This window comes from Glycine max, chromosome 1, assembly GCF_000004515.6.
Source record: "Glycine max cultivar Williams 82 chromosome 1, Glycine_max_v4.0, whole genome shotgun sequence".
Taxonomy (NCBI): domain Eukaryota; kingdom Viridiplantae; phylum Streptophyta; class Magnoliopsida; order Fabales; family Fabaceae; genus Glycine; species Glycine max.
Window position 1 is genome coordinate 37,467,311 of NC_016088.4, and position 14,913 is coordinate 37,482,223.

Sequence of the window (14,913 nt, forward strand, 5' to 3'; positions counted from 1 at the left end):
TCTAATCAACGTTATTACAGCTGATCAAGTGCTAATATTGTAACAAATGTTAATTTCGCTAGAATGATGCCATTATTTTGACCCTACCTTCCAATATTCTCCCTTTAACATTAAATTATTAGGTATTACACTGCTTAGTTACCATATATATGAAGCTTACCAAGAAAAAAATCTTGTCTGAGAAAGATTAAGGGAGAAAAAGTGTTTTAAAGGCCTAAGTTAAGCATGGCATATAACCACAACAATTGTCAATCTTTCATCATTTTTCAAAAGACCAAAGAACCAGATTCGTACATCAAGTATAAGCATAACATCAATATTACTCAAATACACAAAAGATAGTCACATGCAAAGGCATGAAAGATTTTTTTCCCTTCATTTTACCATTCATCTCACTCCATTATTACCATCACCATCCACTTAAAATTTATCAAAGGGAGTAAATCAACTACAATGAAGTTGTCAAAGACCATGGATCACATTCCAATGCAAACAACCTAAGTTAAAACAAAATAGACAAGAAAGGCACGTGTACTAACTAGGTTTGATATTTTATTAAAATATTTATAAAGAAAGAATACTATGAAAAGGCAGAGATGGAGAGAGACAGAGGACAAGAAGAAGCGACCTAAGGGTTTTTTGATTGCCATTTTTAAAAACAATTGTCTATTTTTCAAAACAAAAAAAAACTTATTTAATAAGGTTTGTTTGTTTTTTTATATATATAAAAATAGTTTATTAAAGCTTGTTTTGAAATCAAGAAAATCAACACACTGAGGCTGAGGTGCCAACATAATTAGAATTTCATTCTTGATTGTGATGCCTTTGCAATCCAATTTTGTTTTTTAAAAAAAGAATCAAGAAAATCATAAGAACATAAGATGTTTTCAAAATTGTACTTTTGTTTCCACAGTGGCAAATGTGTAAATAAGCCATAACAACTTCTCCTTATCCTTTTAATTTTGTTTTTGAAATCACCTGATCAAACAATTTTTTTCTATTATTCTTAAAAATAGTTTCAAAAGCTATTTTGCAAAATAGTTTTGAAAAAGAAAAATAAAATCAAGCACATACACAAATTCTTCATCAAATATTAGGGCAGAGCTAATTAAAATCACAACGGAGCACACTTATAATGCAACTTGCCTAAAAATCTCAGTTGAGACTGAAGCTGAGCATAGGCCTTAATTCTAAATATTTATGTTAATTATTAAAATGTTCAAAAAACCAGATGATCAAGTAGAAAACAAATGCACATTTGTGAATAAACAAGAACATCATCATATGAAGTATACAAAACATAACATCTGATGCTCCAATAGTGAAAAAGCCATGACTATCATCGACAAAAGATGGCTAGAGTTTATCACCTCAGCAACAATAGCATCCTAACGGTTGAAATCTACAACAAACATGTCTTTTGTCCCAAACAAGCTATCAATTCTACCATTTTCTAATAGCTCTTCAAAATGACTGAGGGTCATGCCAAAAAGTTCTTCATAGTTCTCAAGATTAAGATCTACTTCATCCATGTTGAAATCATCATACTGATTATCATCTTCACATAGTGCAAGGCATTTTGTAGTAGGACAATAAAACTGTAGATTGAAAATGAGATATTAGAAATGTAAATAATATGATGAAATTATGAGAATTTTAATGTAGAGCATTAGAATTTGGTTAACTCATTTCATTAAACAAGACATAAATCGGAAACTAATTCCAAGAAGTAGTAAGGTTTTAGCTCCAAGAAGAGATCCACTTGCACAAGTTAAAAGAAGTCAGAATAAACCCCGCATATGCCCAAGTCAAGGACCAAAGTATAGGCAAAATGAATTTGACTAAAAGTAAAAATTGCACTTACGATATTTGTTGGCATGCTGAGACAAGGCTGACCACCCGTAGAACTGGTCATTTGGCATTTGGAACTCCTCACCCAACAACTTTGAATAATTAATTAAAGTGAAAGAACTAGACAAATCCAAATTTGATTTATCTTCCAAAAGAGATGTTACTTCATCTTGAGATTTTGACACATCTTGCTCAGTATCTAGATTTATGAGCTTCTACATAATTCTAGATGCCTAAAATAAAGGTGAACATATATCAAAGAAGTGAATCTACGTTTAAACAATTTTTTACTAATAAAAATAAGTAAGAACAGTCAATTTTCTATTATTTTGGAATTATGAAGTAGTTTCCTTTCAAAATTTATTCATTGGTAAGGTGAAGCTTTCGTCATAATTCATTTACCAATCAAAATGAAAGTAGGGAATTGTCTGTGTATCACAAATTCCATGACCAACAACCACAAGAACCATAAAATGGAAGCACTTCATCAAAAAATTGTGATACCACTTCCTCTAAAAGCATTAATTTAAGTTATTCAACCAAGATGATCTACACATATGGCAACAATAAAACCAAGAATGAAGAAGGCCACACGTAACTGTAGATGAGCTCTTGAGCCAAATTTGTGGGAGACAAACCTGATGAATCAAACTCATATACAAAGCCATTGGAATATTGGTAGCAAGGAAAAAAAAAGATATTAACTCCCATATTGGGAGGAAATCTCGTATGCTTTTTTGGAGTTTTTTTTCCCTTTAAAGTGTGCATAACTTGTACCGCACAATAATTATTATCATAAATCAAGTTAAAACCAATATGCCATGTATATATTAACAAGCATATGTAAATTTTTCAGATTGAAATACCTGAATTCCTTGTAGCCTAATAAACTGTAGAAACCCAAAATCCATGCAAGAAGGCTAGAAAACTTCCATTCTTTGGAACAAATGAAGCTATAAAAATTGGTAAGTCAGAGAAGATCATGACTAGAAATCCTTGAGTGGGGGAGAAAGTGCCACTTGTGAGTTCCATAATAATCTCCTCTCGCAGAAAGAAAATTGAATTTTAGAATATTCAGTGGTACTAGAATCCATGTGGCGTACATGAAACAATCTAATAAGCAAGTAAGCCCAAGCACCAGGATCCTGAAAGAGTGAGCCTGGTTGTTAAAATATGTTCTTCATGGATATATCATTCTCCAAAAGCACAATAGTGCTTTTTCCTGCTTAATGATATTTTGTAATTTTCATCAGAACCAAAGAATGAAGTTATAAGCCAAGGCTATATTGACTATAATTGTATCAAGGTCTAATAATATAATCGTGGGAATCATAAGATCCTACTCTAATACGAAAGCAATATTCAGAAATGGAGTAATGAGAATAGTAAGATAAGGCAATGTGAACAAAAATAAATTTTGTGGCAAAGTCTAGTAATTTTAGGTTTTTTTTTGTGTGTGTGTGTATATATATATTATAACCAAACTTGATTACATAAACTAATTAGTTCCTTCTAGTTCACAAGGAATCTCTTTACCTACCATGTCCACACTGGATTTTATGTTAACACAATCAACTAAAGTTATTAAGTATATGCTGATTCAAATTATTCAATCACATCCAGGACCTAAGACAAGCTTATATAGATCTAGATATGCTTGTGCTTAAAGCTGTTAATTAGCCTATTTTGAGTACCCACTTATAATTATAGAAGGTGCATCCCACTCATATCTCCTTCAAAAACAAGAACTTTGTGAAGTACATATATTTAATTCAAAACATAAAACCTTTCTTAATTTTGTATTATCATCCCTCAAAACTACAACAATCTATTGCTGCAAAACACGTCACCACCTCACCTTAATGAAAATCAAAACCATCTAAACAAATACTTATGGTACAATTGTGTACTTGTTGGGTTCAAGGAGTTTAATGGCTCAATTGAAGCAATAAGGCATTGGGGGTGGTACAACTCAATCATGACCCTAATACTTGGCAAGCATATACTATAAGGGGTAGGAATAAAACTGTTCAATACAAGGATGATGAGAAGTCACACTCAAAGAGATACAGAAGAAAGGGGTCTATCATAAGTTGAGCAAAGGTGCTTTGCAATGTCTAAACTAAGGAGCTATGGGTTGGGTTGAGATCCTTACGACATTGATTACACATTGACAAGAAAAGCCCCTAGCTAGCATCTCAAGGAAGTGGGTACAAATATGGGTACTTACCCATATGACGATGGAGGCACACGACGATGGTGTGACACGTGAGAAACACATGTTCAATAGTTAGTGAGTTAGGGGGAGTGAGGGCATGATGACATATGAATACACAAGCTGAGTGAAGGAGGGTATGAGCGAGAGACAGTGGGTGAAGGAGTACACGACAAATAGTGGGTGAGGAAGTGCATGATGGCTAGTGGGCAAGGGAGACTATGAGGTGAAGGAGGGCATGAGAAACAACGATAGATCAAGGGCATGATGGACATGGTGAGCTAGGGAAAGGTGATGCAGTGACAATTTTGTAAATAAAATGAATGGAAATCACTACGGTTTTACGTAAAATCGTCGTCGTTTTTGTTTCATTTATTTACAAAATTGTCACTGCGTCATCTTATAAGACGGTTTTGCATAACTGTCGTCGTAACGATATTGTTGAATTCATTTTTTAGTATTCGAATGAAAATAATTCATTTCCTCTAATTACAAATTTGTCACCATATGATATTCTAAGACGGTTCTGCATAACCGTCTTAAAATATATGTCATAAAAAACTATATTTTTAATAGTGATATCTGTCAATAAAAAATGATAAAATATATTAAATTTGCTTGCATAGGCTCAACCATTCTCTACTTTCATAGAAAAAATTGACCAGGTCAAATGGTTGATGTACAATCCACTTTCCCTAGGTTTGAATTTGATTCTTTCAATTTGAACCTGCCTTGTGGGGGCTTTTGTTATAATGTATGATTTTTCTTGAAATATTGAGGCAAAAAGGAGAGCGTTGGTTGAGATCCTTTAAAATTGAAACTATATACCAACACACACCAATGGATGCTCTTAAATATGGCTTTTCTTCAGTACCATAGGAAAATAAAAAAGCATCAATTGACCGATTTCACAAAAAGAAAATACCTAATGTGATTAAATATTGTGCTTGCTTTCTTGGATATAAGCTTTATCGTTTACTTGAATGTCTTTTATATTCTTGATATTTCCTACACGCATCAGATATTGCCTAAGATATTTTATTTTATATAGGCACAAACAAAGTGCCTTAGGACATGGTTACTGATTTTTTTTTTGGTAACGATATGGTTACTGAATTAATTTAGTTAGAACATCAATACAAATATTATTATCTCGAAGACCACGTCATTTTTTTTTTTGGTTTGAAAAGACCACGTCATTATAATCAACCAATATAGGGAGCGAATAATATGATTGATGAACAGATTAGAGTAGTTAAGTGGAATATCGTCACACAATATTAGATATGTCTAATCCTTGATTTGGCAGTTTAACCGTTCCTTGATTTTATGAAATAAATTAAGAGTGTTGGCACTTTGCCAGTTTATACTTTGCAAAATCACATGTATACATCAAGCAGACATACAAAATAGATAATATATGGTCTAGTGATCAAACCTTAGGACACTTGGAAAACATGATAGACACAAGTCATGTGAGAGTGCAAGAGAAACTCTAACATGTCTTAAAATACTTATAATGTTCTAATTTATTAACACCGTAACAAAAATATCTAAGAATGAGTTTGTTGAATGTTCTGGACTCTAATCCATGGAAGGGTTCACGTTAACTGCTTCTTTGTTTTGGAATCCTTTACCTTTTCTTTCATTTTCCTAAAAACAGATAACAACAACCTCAAAATCCTTGTTAATGATTTCGCCTATAATTTTTCTTGGTCTCTTTCTATTTCTCGCTCAAAATCCTTGTTTGACCCCAAAACCCCACCATTGCCCTAAAATCCCAGCTCGCCTACCACTTTTTATAACACTACAACACAACACTGTTTCTGTAAAAGGCTCCCTTGTTCCAACTCAACCCTTGCACTTTTCTTTGGTTACGTGTAGCTGAAACATCAACACTTCAGTAATCTTTGAACCTGAAGCTAATCCAACATCCTTGGCCACTCTCTTTTCCGGGGTCATTATCTGTTGAGTGCCTTATTGATACCCATGTGAGACATAATAAGACAACAATCCAAATGCAGCCAGGCATCCAAGGAAAAATGAATTTCAACAAATCCCATCGTAAAGAATTTCACTTGACATAGATACCATGAAAACTTGAAGACTCACCCTTGTTAATAATTAAGTTAATTCAGCATGTACATATCACTTGTTTTGAATGGTGAGGCAAACAATAGAAAAAATTAAAATGTCATTGGAATTTCCTTCAATATGGTTTTCTAGCATGAAGCATCATATCTTTCCAAAAACTTTCAGGCTTCTAAGCATTACCAGTAATCTCCACAGAAACATGAACCATTGGAGAAATGATGAAACGTGCTGAAATCTCTGACAATGATGTTTCTTTCCGTAACCTTAGAAATAAATTTTAATGCAGAATGGCAATCGGAGCAAACTCTTAAATTTTTCTTGACAACGATTGGCATCCCAGTTGGACAGGTTAGTAATAAAAATGCCACGGTTAGCCTCTCGCTGTGATAATGAAGAAGCTTCTCCTTCAAATTGTCATCCATTTCAATCAGAACTGATTCTGTTTGAATTCGCTTTATCTGATCAAGAAGACTATCAAGCTTTTCATAAATTTCTTTCTTTTGAGGATGAGACCAGTCTTCAACCCCAAACACATGGGTTTTATTTCTAATATCAACCCAACTATAACCTGGCAACTTGTTCATGTTGCCATTTTTTTATCATCTTCCTCAAACTTCGTACATCTTCCCATTGTTTTTCTTTTGCGTAAATATTTGAAAGCTAAACATGAGCCACACTATTTTCAGGTTCAAGCTTCATCAATTTGTCTGCTGCAAGTCAGGCCCTTTCCATGTCCCCATGAATTTTACAAGCCTCAAGAAAAGAACACCAGCCAAAGGCATGTTATTTATAAAGTCTTCTGCTTCTTTAAGCTTTCCAGCTCTACCTAGCAAATCAATAGCACAACTGTAATGCTCTTCTTTAGGGACTACCCCATAAATCTTTTCCATGGAATTAAAGTAGTTTAACCCGTCCTCAACCATTCCTGCATGGCTACATGGTTAACAAATGTTACTGCATTTGGTTTTAGTCCCCTATGGATCATCCCATTAAAAGTTTCAATGGCATTTCTTCCTGAACCATGGTGAGCAAAAACACCCACTAGTGTATTCTAAGCTATTTCATTAGGATTTTCAATCTCATCAAACAATTGGATTGAGTGGTCAAACAACCCACACTTTCCATACATATCAACCAGTGTTGAAGAAACAAAAGGGTCTCTGTCAAAGTTGAATTTGACAACTTGGCCGTGGAGCTGGCTCCCACGTTCTAGCTTTGCTTGGTTAGAACAAGCCTTGATCAAGCTAGTGAATGTAAATTGATTGGGTTCAATTCCCCTCCTCTGCAAGTCAACAAAAGTGCTTAAAGCCTTCTCAATTTGATCCATCTCAACATAAACATCAATAATAGAAGTCAAAGACACTATATTTCTCCAACCAAAATGGCTTTGGAAGACATTTGAAGCACTTACCGTATCTCCAGACTTTGAATTCATATCTGTCAAGGCATTTCCTACAAAATTCTCGCATTCGAATCCAAACTTGATAATGATAGAATGAAGGGACTTCCCAAAGCTAGAAGCTTTAAGTGCACTGCAAGTACTCAAAGCGCTACAAAGAACATGCTGATCAATAGAAACACCATCAGTGACCATTTTCTTATAAGCTGTTAAAGCTTCTTAAAACCTCCATTTTTCACAAAGCCATCAATCACTGACGTCCACAACACTGCATCCTTACAAGGCATTTCCTCAAAAACTTTACAAGCATCAGACACCTCCACACACTTCTGAATACATATCAGTCAAATTACTACCCACAAACAGTTCATAACCAAACCCACATTTGACAACGAGACAGTGCACCTGCGTACCAAACTGAATTGCCCCAAGTGAGGCACGAGCTTGAAGCACACTTGCAAGTGCAAATTGGGTGGCTATTTCTCCTTCAACCCTCATTTGAAAAAATGAACTCAAAGCCTTCTGAAACCTCAAATTATGAACAAACCCATTAATCATGGCTGTCCAAGAAATCATATTTCTCTTTGACACTCTGTCAAACAGCTTGATGGTGTAATCAAGCTCTCCACATTTGGAATACAAATTGAGGAAGTTATTGCTCAGAAAGGTGCATGGCAAAAACCCTCCTCGGATCAGCCTAGCATGCAACTGCTTTCCTTTGTTTAACTCTTTGGTTCGTGCAAAGGTTTGGATAAGGTAAGCCACTATTTTGGTGTCACTTAGTTTGTGGCCAAATCCAAAAATATTCTGAAAGTAAAATGCCAAATCAGAGTGAATTATATGAACACAAAAAAGAAAAAAAGTTTAACTAAATGGAGTGAAAATAGATATACATACATACATACATACATACATACATACTAAAGTTGTAAACTAATCCCCCAGAAAAAAGAGTTATGCAGAGAATCAAGCACAGGGCAAAGATAAGAACAGAACCAAACTCTTGAAGTAAAAAATTAGGAAAAAGAAAAAACCTTGAGATTTATATGTCTGCATAGTTGAACAAAAAAATTAAGCACTTTTGCATTTCTCTGTCATGATTTTATACCTTTCCATTTGTAATAATTAAGAGGGCATATAGTTTCAGGTGTTAAGTTTTAACAGGAATCGTGGCATGTAAAATCATATAGATTAGGATATGTATATAACAATAAAAGTTTATTGCTGTCAAATAATGTCAATTACCCTTGAACACATTTGTTTGGTTTGATGAATTTTGTCACATGTTGGGTGAGCGTATGGAACGTTTTGAACACTTAAAAAGAACATCACTGTTCATTTGTTGACGTGCCTGCTACTGAAATTCTGATTTCGCGCAACTTTATATTTATGTATTCGACCAATTATCAGTTGGTTTCTAGTACTAGCCCAGAGAAAAAAATGGTACTAACTCAACTCCTTTTCTTTTTTGTTTCTAACGTTGCTTCTCTTGCAAACAATTTTGTTCTAAGACACAATAGATACTGAATGCGAGCACCTTTTTCAATGGCAATTAAAACCTTGATTAACTATGTTGTGAGATATTACTTTCTTCCATTATGATCTAGATCTCGAAATGTTTGTCTTTAACATAAATGCGAAAAAGGTTAAACCAAATTGGTTTGAATCCTACTTACCTTTGTCATTGTCATTTAGGCCATATAGGTGAGAGACACATCTTTAAGCTCCATAAAGATGAACTCTTGGATCCGTTTGATTATGAATTTTTGAGTTGTGTGAATCTTGTCTGTTGAAAAAGATGACTAAGACCCCATTCATCGGTCAAGGTGAGAGGGCTATTGATCTTTTGAAAGTAATACACAGTGATGTATGTGGTCTCCTGAATCGGCATGCTAGAGGCAGTTTTTCTTACTTTGCCACATTTACTGATGACTGTAGTGTTGAATCCACATCCCTTGCTTGAATTATGACAAACTATTAACAATGCAAATTATAAAGATGATGAAATGTCTGTGACGACTAATAAATTTGCTAAGTGTTTCAATGATACATGTGCATTAAAAGCAAAAATAAGCAAGCATTTTGATGAGTTTAGAATAGGCTTAGAAAGGATATCTTAGACATGCTGTCAAGAGTAAAGCCTCACTACTAGAAAAGTGCCAATTTCTTGCAGAAAAAAGTCCGCAGGAAATTCCTGCAAATTTAGTTATGAAAAATAATCCGAAGGAATTTCTTGCGGAATTTTATGAGAAAAATTATTTCAAGGAAATATTTACGGATTTTTAGGTGGAAAAGTAATATTAATATATTAATATTGTAATAATGTGGTAGGAAAATCTGTAAACTTTCATGCGGATTTACCTGTCAATTTATTTTCGCAGGAAATATTAAAACAAATTATTTTTTAAAAATTAATAATTTTAAAATAGTTAAAATAATTTGCTTAACAAAATATTATTTTAATTAATCAATTATAAATATATCATTATCTATAGTTTTAATTAACAATATTAAGTACATTAATTTTTTTAATCAACCATTCACTTAAAAAAGAAATTTATTAACTTGATCTAATATAAAATTAGTTTTAATTACACTTAAAGAGATCTAATGTTTAATTAACTTGATCTAAGGTTTCACTCTTTCTAACTAAAATATCTAAAGCTAACTTTCTCTTTGCACTCAACCTCTTTCTCATCCAAACTCAAGTTGTCCCAACTTGAAGTATAAATCTCTTAAGTCATTCGGTGCTCGTCAATATATAAAGCATGAGAAGTGCCACTATTTCGTCATTTCTCGAGTCACTTCGCTGGATTTGGGGAAAATGTGATGATGTAGAATTAGGCTTCGTTGTGTTGCATTGGAGTTGTGAAATCTGAATCTGTCTTTCAATTTGTGAAGTTCGAAATGGTAACCCTCTCCCTCTTTGTGTTTCAATTTACAAAATCCCTATTTTTTTTTTAAATTTGAAGCTATGAAACCTTACACGCACATCTTGTTTCATTGGTTGATTCAAGTTCTTATAGGTATCACCAAACCATCCTTAAATCTTACATGTTTTGCATTGGAGGTTGAAGATCTTCGATCCTCAAATTGATTCCATTTCCATCTTCATTTGCTTCTTGTAACACCTTGAACGAATTACATTGAAATGAGAGGGATTTAGAGGTTGTACAAGTATGAGATCGTACAGTTGATGATGACTTAAAGGAATTAATTGGTACTACCTATATCACGTAAGAAATTTATAGTTAAGCGTGCTTGACTTGAAGTATCATGGAATGAGTGACTTTCTGGAAAATTTCCCAAAAAGTGTGTGAGTGAGGACAAAACACACTGAAAAGTCTCGTGTTGGTTTGTGAGGATAGTCATTAATCTTGGAATCATCCAAAGCAGATTGTTGAAGTCTCAAAAAGGGCTACTAGATTATTAAGGTCTCGGAAAGGGCTACCTACAAAGGATTCTGACTGGTGGAGGGTTTTGACCAACAAGGATATTGAAAGAAGTGTCATCATGTGAAGTATCGTAGTTTGAGAACCACCAAGAAGTAGACAATTAGAGGCATTAAAAATGCTACCATAACAAATATTTCTCCCAATACAGAGTGGTTTGAGGATGAACCAAGCAAAAACTGGTAGGCATATAACACCTCGAATGAATCATATTAGAATGAGAGGGATCCAGAGGTTGTACAGGTATGCAATTATACAATTAAGGATAAATGAATTAATTGGTACTGCCTATATCGACAAGATGTATATGTTTTTCAATAGCCTATCACTTAAGAATTCTACAGTTTAGTGTACTTGACTTGGAGTAGTTATGAGATGGATGACATTTTGAGAAGGTTTCCCAAAAAGCATGTGAGTGAGGACAAAACACACCGAAAAGTCTCATGTTGGTTTGTGGGGATAGTCGATGATCTTGAGAACATTCGAGCAGTGACTGAGCTGGTTGTCGAGGTCTCGAAACCTACAAAGAGGATTCTGACCAACAAGGATGTTGAGTAAAGTGTCATCATGTGAAGTATTGTAGTGTGAGAGTCGACGAGGAGTTGATAATCAAAGGCATTACAAATGGTATCAGAGTAGACTTCTCTCCCAGTACGATGTGGTTTGAGGACGAACCAGGTGGAAGCTGATGGACATGTAGCACCCCAAACGAATCACACCAAAATGAGAGGGATCCGGAGGTTGTGCAAGTATGGGATGTATAGTTAAAGATGACTTACAAGAATTAATTGATACTACCTATATCAACAAGATACATTTACTTTTTGGTAGCTCATAATTTAAGAACTCTATTGTTAAACTTGTTTGACTTAGAGTAGTTATGGGATGTGTGACCTTCACACACATTGAAGAACAAATTTTATTTTAAAGTGATTTTTAATTTTTAAGTTTGGCACATTTTATTTTTAAAGTTCTCATTGTAACAAGTCCTTTATAATTAGCTTATTTGTAGTGTTAAATTATTAATTATATAATTTATTCATTTAGTGCTATTTTTTTGTAATTTCACTTTATTGGAACTTATGCTCAATTTTCACTTTTGGTAGATGTTCACCTTCCTGCCTACCTTTCTCTAGTGGGCTAAATATAAATGAACAATTATGCTAAGGTAATAATCTTGAATTTTGCTACGTTGTTTCTATTTAGTTCACAACTTTGTCTTACATATTGATATGCTCTTTCATTTTGTTGCAATAAATGTTTTCTCACTCTCACATAGATCTTTCAAGATTTCATCTATGTTCTATCATCACATAGTTATTTCTTTGTATTGTTAGCCTTTGATCACTTATTTAATTCATAGATTTAAATTTATAGATATAACTCAGATTGGTGAGCTTCTTTAGGTACTTTAGGTTTGTTTCATAGCCTTGTAAGCTATAGCTTCTTATCAAATAACATAATGCCTGTCTTTTTGGTTCTTGATTTGACCTCTTCTTTAGTTCATGATTTTTCTCCTTAGAAGGATTGATCTTAAAACAAAGACTTGCTTGGTTCTTGAAATTTTACCAATTATTTCTTAAGTTCAATTAAAATCAAGACCCTTTTATAGATAAAGTTTTCTCAAAAGACTTGTTAAGAAAAGATCAACAACACATAAAACCAATATATTAAAAAAAACATAAAAAACAGTTTTATTAATGTACACATATCAATTCCAATATCAAGATTGATTTACAAAACTAAGGATTAGAGAAAGAGCGAATCAAAGACAAGAGTTTATACTGGTCAATGCTCAAGAGAACTTACATCCAGTTGTTCTAAGATCCCTTAGAACATTCCACTATTAGAGAATCAAGTACAAATGTTATGCATATGCATTTCCCTAAATCTACCTTTCCCTTGAAACCCACAAGAGAAAAGCCAAGATTTGAAACCCTATCAACTCAAAGACCCCTTGGTAACTCTAACCAAGATTAAAATCCCTTGAAAGAAATTAGAATTAGATTGAACACAGTTTTGATGTGCAAATCAAAACTTCTTCAAGCTCTATCAATGATCAACCTATGATGGAGATTCCAAGGTTCTTTCTAAGTTGATCTCTTGAGAGAAATGCAGAAGAACCTCTTCAATTGACCCTTAGGAAATGTTTACAAAAAATAAAGTTTGCAAAAGAGTCACTTTAGAGATAGAACAAGTGTGTGTGAATGTGTGTGTGTGTGTGTGTTCGTGCGCGCGTGTATGTGTGTGTGCGTGTTTATGTGTGTGATGGCGATCACAAAGGTGGTATTGGTGGTGGTGGTGATTGCGACATTGGTGGTGGTGGTAGTAGTAATGTCGGTGGTGATGGTGGTGGTGGTGGTTGTGGTAGGAAATGGTGGCAGTGGTGGTGGCATGCAATGATCGAGGTGGTATTGGTGGTAGTAGTAGTGGTGGTGGAGGTGGCAACGATTATGGCGGTGGTGGCGGCATTAGTGGTGGTGGTGGTAGTAGTAATGTCAGTGGTGATATTGGTGACATTGGTGGTGGTGGTAGTAGTAATGTTTGTGGAGTTAGTGGCGATGGTGGTGGTGGTGGCGGTGACTGAGGTGGTATTGGTGGTAGTAGCAGTAGTGGTGGTGGTGACGATGATTGTGGCAATAGTGGTGACATTGGTGGTAGTAGTAACGTTGATGATGATGGTGGTGACAATGACAGTGGTGGTGGTGACGTTGGTGGTGGTTGTGACAACAACATTGGTAGTGATGGTAGCGATGACATGTGATATTGGTGGTGGTGGTGGTAACGGTGGTGTAGTGGTTGTGGTAGTAATGTCAGTGACAATGGTGATGACAATGACGGTGGTAGTGATGGCAGGCTGTGGTGGTGGTGGGGATTACAAAGTTGGTATTGGTGGTAGTAGTGGTAGGGGTAGTGGTTGTGGTAGGGGTAGTAGAAATGTCAGTGGCAATGATGGTGGTAGTGACGACAGCTAGAGGCAACAGTGTGGTGGTGGTAGTGGTAGTGGTTGCGACGGTGTTTACGGTGGTGGTGGCAGAGGTGGTATTGGTGGTGATGATGACAATGATGATTGCAGTTATGTAGGTGATATTGATAGTGGTGGTGACAGTAATAGGAGCATTGGCGATAACGATGATGGTAGTGTTAGTAGTAGTGGTGGTAGTAAAAAGTATCATTGTCAATATATGTTTTTCTATAATTAAATTAAATTCGCAAAACCTTATTTCTTTGTTTTGAAATTGAGTGCAAAAGTATTTTGAATATGATTTAAAAGCCATTTTAACTCCATTTTTGTAAAACACGTTTTGTTTTAAAAATTATATTTAAAAACTGAAAACCAAAAACTCACAATCACCCTAAATGAGCCCTATGAGATTGATCTTGACAAGTTCAAGCTTTAGAAATTAAACCGAAAAAGTTCAAATTATCTTTTGAGTCGTCCTTATCTAGTCTACTATATATTTTATATTCTTTTTAAAAAAATATAACTTTTTTAAACAATTGTATATTAATAATAAGATTTGTTTTTGGTTTTATAGATAATATTTGTGAACATGATATAGTATTTAAATTTTATTATTTTTTAACTATATATACATAATATTAAAATTGATTAATTTTTTTAACAAAGTTGATATGCTCTTGAACCATATTTTTTTTTGGGTGACAGCTCATGAACCATCTATTATTGGATCTTGATAGGTTGACTTTAAGTTTAAATAAATTCTATCAAAATTTAAAATCAACTAAGAATAAAGATAAATTCAACCAACTCATAACACGTACTCTATACTCTTCGTAATTGATCCACATACGATAGTCGCTAGCTAGTTACATGACCCCGAAGTACTCCTTCTCCGACGATGCCTCTGCCAGGGCCAACTTGAACCATCGCTGCCAGG

The 14,913-nt window shown here is 34.3% G+C and overlaps 1 protein-coding gene across 1 annotated transcript; it reads right to left on the minus strand.

The window, feature by feature from the left end:
• Nucleotides 1-1,388: 1,388 nt before the first annotated feature.
• On the minus strand, nt 1,389-6,744 carry LOC113002375 (pentatricopeptide repeat-containing protein At2g22070-like). Its single transcript, XM_026129564.1, has 2 exons — nt 6,466-6,744; nt 1,389-1,598 (listed from the first exon to the last, which is right to left on the minus strand). The coding sequence occupies exons 1-2, from the start codon at nt 6,742-6,744 to the stop codon at nt 1,389-1,391; spliced, it is 489 nt and encodes a 162-aa protein (XP_025985349.1).
• Between the last annotated feature and the right edge of the window lie 8,169 nt (nt 6,745-14,913).